The 7,274-nt window shown below is 41.9% G+C and overlaps 1 protein-coding gene across 6 annotated transcripts; it reads left to right on the top strand.

Moving 5' to 3' along the window:
* The first annotated feature begins 3,073 nt into the window (after window positions 1–3,073).
* Window positions 3,074–6,829, top strand: LOC119364069. Of its 6 annotated transcripts, XR_005174655.1 has the most exons (6): window positions 3,074–3,534; window positions 3,611–3,737; window positions 4,557–4,741; window positions 5,346–5,426; window positions 5,850–5,974; window positions 6,063–6,819. XR_005174655.1 is itself a non-coding variant. In XM_037629470.1 (5 exons), the coding sequence occupies exons 2-5, from the start codon at window positions 4,646–4,648 to the stop codon at window positions 6,081–6,083; spliced, it is 318 nt and encodes a 105-aa protein (XP_037485367.1). In that variant the 5' UTR covers window positions 3,074–3,534; window positions 3,611–4,645; the 3' UTR covers window positions 6,084–6,825. The 6 variants fall into 6 exon arrangements, 3 of the variants coding, with proteins under 3 accessions (XP_037485367.1, XP_037485368.1, XP_037485369.1); XR_005174656.1 differs by lacking the exon at window positions 4,557–4,741 and having other exon boundaries at window positions 6,063–6,823; XR_005174654.1 differs by having other exon boundaries at window positions 4,557–5,426; window positions 6,063–6,820.
* The last annotated feature ends 445 nt before the right edge of the window (window positions 6,830–7,274 follow it).

Genomic DNA, 7,274 nt, shown 5'->3' with positions numbered 1-7,274 from the left:
TCGTGCCGCTGACGAGAGGGTGGAGGGTGTTAGTCGTTGTCGCAGAGGAGAAGAAGGGTAACCGCCAAGCAGGAGAGAGGGAGGAAAGTTGTGCCCGTTCAGTGGAAGCCAGGCAACCCGGTGCCATCGCCGAGGAGAGCGAGGAGGGGCTGGAATACGCCGCCACAGAGGTGAGATACGAGGGGCTCCGGCGTCCCTGCATAGGAGGGGGGAGAGAAGTTGCCATCGTACCAAGTGATTCTACTTGAAACTTCTCGGTGCTTGCACCAGGCTCAAACGTGAGTCCACTGCTCTTCATATTCAGGCTGCAACATTATCTGAAATTTAAGTTTGGCTGAAGATGCTCTTACTCATACACTAGGTCAACCGTACAAATTTCTCTAAATGTACTACTTGTCTTTATTTTAATCATTTTTTGGCAGCTCTAAATTTTTAATTTGGCTCATTGGCTTTCTCTGGTGTACAAATGCTTTCAATTTTTAGTCTGGCTTGTTGTCTGAGTCTCTTCATAAATATGAAGAAAACTGTACTGTGGAAGGATGGCAATATTATTTGCTGCTTCTCGTCAATTGTTTCTTTGCATAAAACTCTAGCTTTGTTTCTGCTCATGTTTATGCAATGCGAGTATACATGATAGCTTTTCTACAATGTTGTTTTATTCAGTAAGTGTTCTTTTTCGGTGGCTGTTGTTTGTATTGTTAACTGACTAAAAAACTGATGTTTGTCTTTCTAATGGCTGAAAATGGCCAAGTCTAAATCATGGTTTTTGTTCAGATGTGTTGGATGCCTTACACGTTTGTACCCATGGGTTGTTTTCACTTAGGCGAATGACAATTAATATCTGATCGAACTCAGTTGGAGGCCAAAGAGGTTTGGCTTTTGGACATGCCACCAATAATGCTCGATGACATCCACGTGCAGACTGTAAGTTTCCCCCCTCGGTCCTGATATATTGGTGCGAGACACCCTGCATTTACATGATATTGCTAGGAGCACGTGCAAATTACATAATTTGTTATACATGCTGCTTAAGTTGATCACCATTATGTTGTTAATTGGACCTCAAGAATAGATATGACACCTTACCATAGGCAGTACAATGACGCTTTCTCTGTTAAAATCTTGACACTGCATTATCAATCTCAATAGCTTAATCGATTCTAAGCTTACCAGAAGTATTTGCTCAGAATTTGGATCATATACCGCATATGCTTATACCCGAACCCTCTATAACGTGGTATTCTCCTACCAGATTTTTGCCATTCGATAATAGTTATAATCGCATACTTCGATCTGGGAGTAATGATTGTACCAGGATGCGTCTCATGTCTTTGTGGCAACAGTTGGTCGCATTTTAGTGACAGTCAATTCAACTTTGAACAAGCATCTAAATAGCAGGTCTTCTTTGGTTGGAAACACCACATCTCATCTGTGTTGCTGCAAAAGCTTTTCATTATTGGACCAAGCTTATGGGATATGCATTGCAGTAAGTATTAGTTACCTTGTTAGTTCATGCGACCGATTTAATTACTTCTCTTGTGTGGCGAAAAACTCTTTAGTTGCTTATTTTGTTTCTGCGAAGAAAGTTGTCGAGTTACTTCAAAAATGTCCTTTTCTCCTAGGATGTAAGATTATGTTATGTGGGCAAGCTGATTAATTTGTAGGTCAGTAAGGATGTACATTATGTGGAGGGACTGAATGTGTATCCAAGTTTAGTGCACATCGATGAAACTAGATTCAGAAAAGTAAAATATAGAGGCGGGAGAGTTCGGCGACCATCTTAGTAGCACTTGTGTGGCATCTATCATCGAGCAGCACCCTTACTGCAATGTCCTACATGTGGTCCTAATGGCGCCGTTTACATAGCATAGACAGGGACGTGGTCGGCCTCGGGATGTTCTCCTTTTGTGGCCAAGGACAGTGATATTGCAGAGAATTTTAGAATTGGGTTGCAGGCATGATGCTCAGAACTGCTCTTTAGGGACTTGCAAAATGATCTTTTCTGTTACGCAACAAAACATTCTCATGTAGTACCAGAGGTCATGGAGGAGAAGAGCATGTATGATCGTGATGAGGCCGAGCGTTTGGCTGCTGCTGTGTGGGACCACAAGATCATCACCGAGATCAGTGACTATATGCGGCTCCTTTCGTGCGAGAGGAATTCTTCGGCAGCTACAAGGACGACAAGAACACGTCCGCCTGGAAGCAGCAGAGAGATCTATTTGAGGATTTTGTACTATCTGTGTCCTTAACAGACTACTACTAATCACAAACTAAAAAGGAAACGAATTACTGGATGGGATGTGGAAGAGGAAAAGCAATCGGAAGCAAATCCATACAACAACTCGACCAGCAGTAAAGTACCCAGCTTTCAGAGATTGGACGTGCAGATTAGTACATACAAAAGTTGAACCACTTGATCGTCTTGAAGGAGGATGTCTACATGTACTGAACGAGTAAATCGTTCATGGATATTTCTTTATAATGTTTGCAATGACTCGTTCGTTGTTATTTAAAATTTTGATTAGTCTGATGGTCCTTCTTTATAATGTTTGTGCAATCTATACGAATAATTCCATGTGCATATGTAATTTACCACCAAAATCAGTAACTAAGGGGAAAGACTACGACAAGTGGTGGTGGAGGTAAAAGCCATGATCAGAACTTTGAGCGAGTTCAATGTCACCTGGGTCTGAAGAATAGCAAATGGTACGGGAATGAATAAGCAGTAGAGCATCGATGCTTGGGACTTGGTTCCCCCTGATTGTATTCTTAGCATTATATCAGACGAAATTCCTAATTTAGTTTAATAAAGCGGGGGTGTGAACTTATAAGTGTTTGTTTGGGACAAGCCTAAATAGTGCTCAATAATTTTATGAAAACGTTAACTTTTATTGAAAAGAAATGCACCAAAATTTACCTAATTATCAATGTTTATTTAAATTGGATATAAAAATAATGCACAATGGCACATGAAGCAGATTGTGTCTTTTTTTTACCAGGTGCAACGCACAGTCATTCGTACTAGTATGAACAAAATAAACCCAGAAAAAAAAAAGACGGGCGAGAAACAGAGCACCCAATTCCCCTCATGTCTCCCAAATCGCCGCCACCAACCGCCTCGTATGCCTCCTCCGACCCACCTCGCCGTCGGCCCTCCCGCTCCCCACTCCCACATCACAGCTCCGGAGGCTACCGGATCCGCCGCATCCACCATCCACCCATCCCTCTCCCGTCCCATCCCTCTCTCTTCACGCGGCTTCTCGATGCGCCACCTGCGTCGGCTAATTCACGCGGCGTCCGGCGAATCCCGCCACCGTAAAGCACAGCTCGAGGCCCCCTCGCATCATGGACCCCCCCAACCTCCCACACACACACAATCAGGCTAGGTCCGGCGCTCGCAGCCACCAAAGACCACCGACTAGCCTCCCCCTATGGCTAGGGTTTCGGGCGCCGGGCATCGGCTCCGGCGCTGGTGGCCATGTCGTTCTCTTTTCCACTTGCTTGCCCCTGCAGTCATCTCTTGTTACCTAGGTTGCTCTTCGAAGATATCATGATTTTGTTTCTTTTGTTTGGATGGATAGTAGCTTATTCCCGATTGTAATTGTAGTTCTGTTATCGTTGAAGAGATTGTTTGGAAATTGCTGCACACAGACCTGCTTGCACGTCTTCGGGGCAGCGATGACGGCGATGTCTGCTCTTTGTCGCTTTCCCTCTTCCCACTGAAGTGGACACTGGTAAAGATTGGGATAAAGTTCCACCCGTCCCTACTTATGACTGTTCTTTCTTCTTCTGACTGTTCTTGCATATAGATCCTATTTTGTTTTCATTGATGGAACAATGAGTTTGTTTTTACCCTGTGAGAATATCTGAGTAAGGCCAAGAATCTGTGTGGTTGAATTCATGTTGGATTCACAGAAATAGTGTATGATTTTTGTTTATTATTATCATGTACCCTGTGATTGTCCAAGTGAGTATGAGATTTAATTCCGGTTGTGCAAGATTTGTGCCTAACTTGAACCATCTTCGCATGTATTTTCCATTGATCAAGTGTTGATGATGTGTTGATCCGTCGAGTTGAGATTTAGTTTTTTCATGACCATGCTGATGATTTGTTAATCCTGTCAATAACTTGTTGTCTTATCCTTGATTGTACTCTGATAGATGTGAAGTGCAAGTAAGTGCTCCCGTTTACACTTTTGACTAAACCAAGGCTTTTTTGCTAAGCTAATTTTATTCCAGTTTTCATGTATTACTCCTGAAAGTATTTATAACAATTTATTCCTGGAATATTTTGTCCCTTTGTTGATTGTCTATATGCACAGCTAAATCCTGAAAGTAGATGTTCGGCTGTTAAGCTCCAGCAAATCTTGTATTTCATCTAGCTAAACTTGATTCATTCTTCCCCCACGGTTTTAAACTTCATAGCCTGTGCGAACAAATAAATATACATTTGCATTGGGTTGTAATAGTCTTAGATGGAGCATCTGAATTTGACAATCATGCAGTGTTTCTTGCAATTAACTGAGCACTCGACTTCAATGGTGCTATTTCAGGTTTCAGTCCATTGGCAACAAAAGAATTTGTATGACTGAGATCGAGTTATATACATTGTGATATATGCATCCGATGACCTGGATACAAGATGCCAGTGACTTGCTGGATTTCACATTGCACGTGTGATGTTTTGTGCATCGATACTCACAACACTACAAGAATGCGACAGATTGACTATGGTTTGGTAAAAATTAGGATAGTCTAAATGCAGTGAATCCCATTTTTCATGCTGCATCTTTTCTTTTGAACAGTTTCTGAAAGTATTGGAGTGCCCATGTTCTTATCAGTCTTGTTTTCCTTTTCTCAAGATTTAGGATAATTTGTTTAAGATGGTTCGGCAAAAGTGCAACACTGCCTTTTAATCTATGGTTTAAAGCTTTGGACTGCTACCTCAGAAATATGTACCGCCCATATTTGAACTCATCCAAACTGTACAATTTTTCTTGGATGATTGTACCATTCGGTTTCCTCTTTTAAAGTAGTTTTGTTATTTGTTGTGAATATGGGTGGGTGCGGCAAAGCGAGCCTTTATGTTCTAGTATGTATACTCTCCAGTTCATTCATCCTGATGCATGTGTATAACTATCTAACTAACTCGGGGATAAATTCATTGAGCCAGATGTAAAGTTGCTAAGGTAGTAACTAGGACACATTGAGCGGGAGGAGTATATCTGGCTCTTCTTTTATTAAGTAGGAATGGAACTTGATTGAGCTTTACTTGTGTTGCATTGTTCTATAGATGCATGAGACACCTGTAAGTCTGTAACCTTTCTCCCTTGGTTTTGCAGCTGCACGCACCAACTCGATGCAGGGGGACGCCATGGAGCAAGTCGAGTTCGTGGAACAAGTCATGGACGATGCCATGGAAGGTATAATCTTTGCCCTCTCCCTACCATGCTACTGCTTGTGCTGTCCATGACCATCGAGCCATGACAGGTTCTATGCTGCTGTCCATGCAAAATTATAAGATTTGGGGTTGTAGGTCCAGTGGATTTATTTAGCAATAAATAAATCTATTGGTTCACATAAAAAAGTTTTGGCTGCACGTGTACAGAATTAGCGTGGATCTCTAGGCTGGTGATGACCATGTAAATTAGTTTCAGTGAATTTGGGGTTGTAGGTTTGTTCCAAAGCATGGTGAACACTGTAGGTTTATCAGTTTCCTGTTGGATGACTAAAACCAACTAGAGCTAAATGTTTTGGTTCAGTTTCAGATGATAAAAACTGCTGTAGTTCAGTTTGCTGACTAACTAGTCATCCTAAATTTAAACTTGATGGTGCTGAAATTACAGATGAATTCAGGGCAGGGCATGTCGATAAGGCACTTGTGAAAACTAAAGATTTGGTAGGGAGTCACAAAAACTGCACTACTCCCAGCAATACAGAAAAAACAAAGATGGCATGGCCTTCAACCTTTGTATGTGTCTAATATTCTGCCTCTATCACTACTTGAATCATGCCAATCCATTGTGTGTTAACAATTCATTTTGTTATTCTCTTTGTAGATTCAAAAGATATATGGATGAATATATGGGTTTAGTGGCAAGTATACTGCAATTGATGACGTAGCATCGCTAGCAAGAATGAACGGGTCCGCGTGATATGCCATCACTGTCCTGTTAACACAGGTCTTCCTGTAATCATTAACCTTTACCTGACCAAGAGGGATCCATGTACACCTGAATAATGCCACCTTAACTTTCACATAGTTAAGCTTCTAAATATCTTTGATGGTTTCGTAGTATACCTTTTTATCAACTTTATTTATAGTCATGCATTCTATTTGAACAAAGTTGTTCTGATATGAGGTCTTCTTATCACGTTCCTTAGTGTAGAACGTGTAGCCATTTAGGTCATATGCTTGGTACGTCAACACCATAGGTGATGGCTTTTGTGCCAACCATGTAGCAATGTCATCGATGGATCCTTGTGCCAAACGATTCTTCAACCATTCGGCGTAGTTCTTAGTGTGCTCCTTTATCTCCACATTTGATGGATAGACCATTGGTAAGAAGTGTTCTTAGTGTGCTCCTTTATCTCCACATTTGATGGATAGACCATTGGTAAGAAGCTTTGCCGTATCTCTGCCAAGTGTTCTTCGTCATAAGCGCTGAGAACTGGTCAAGTGTTCTTCGTCATAAGCGCTGAGAACTGGGCTGTTAAGCAGCACCATCAAATGGGCTCTCTGCCAATTCTCTGGGTGCAGCCTTTTGCGTGCCAGCAAGGATCGACCTACCTTTCAGCCTTCCCTCATGGTAAGATAGGGGCAAACCTATAGGTCTTCGTTTCATGTATTCGGTGCAAAATTCAACCACCTCCTCCGTGGTATAACCTTGTAGGATTCTTGCCTCTGGATGGTTTTGGTTCTGACAATAGCACTTCAGTATAGCCATGAGCCGCTCGAAGGGATACATGTTGCGAAGAAACACAGGGACCACAATACTTATCTTCTCCACAAGGTGCACAATGAGATGAACCATGACATCAAAGAATGATGGTGGGAAAAAGATCTCTAGGTTGGACAATATTCTTGCAATATCCTATTGCATATGATCCAACTTTTCAGGATCTACAACTTTCTGCCATAGTTGGTTGAAGAAATCACAAAGCTCAATGAGTGTATTTCTTATATCTTTGTCCATCATATTCCTGATGGCCACCGGGAGGATTTGTGTCAACATTACGTCGCAATCATGTGATTTCATGTGTCCCAACTT

Source organism: Triticum dicoccoides, chromosome 2B, assembly GCF_002162155.2.
Source record: "Triticum dicoccoides isolate Atlit2015 ecotype Zavitan chromosome 2B, WEW_v2.0, whole genome shotgun sequence".
NCBI classification, from domain to species: Eukaryota; Viridiplantae; Streptophyta; class Magnoliopsida; order Poales; family Poaceae; genus Triticum; species Triticum dicoccoides.
The sequence above is the reverse complement of the archived record's forward strand: the minus strand, read 5'-3'. Positions and strand labels throughout refer to the sequence as shown.

Bases quoted from the DNA above. Each gene is read 5' to 3' on its own strand.
- LOC119364069 (XM_037629470.1), top strand. From the start codon at position 4,646: ATGCCAGTGACTTGCTGGATTTCACATTGCACGTGTGATGTTTTGTGC. The intron at 4,737-5,345 runs GTTTGGTAAAAA...TTGGTTTTGCAG, and splicing joins AATGCGACAGATTGACTATG to CTGCACGCACCAACTCGATG. The intron at 5,427-5,849 runs GTATAATCTTTG...CTGAAATTACAG, and splicing joins CATGGACGATGCCATGGAAG to ATGAATTCAGGGCAGGGCAT.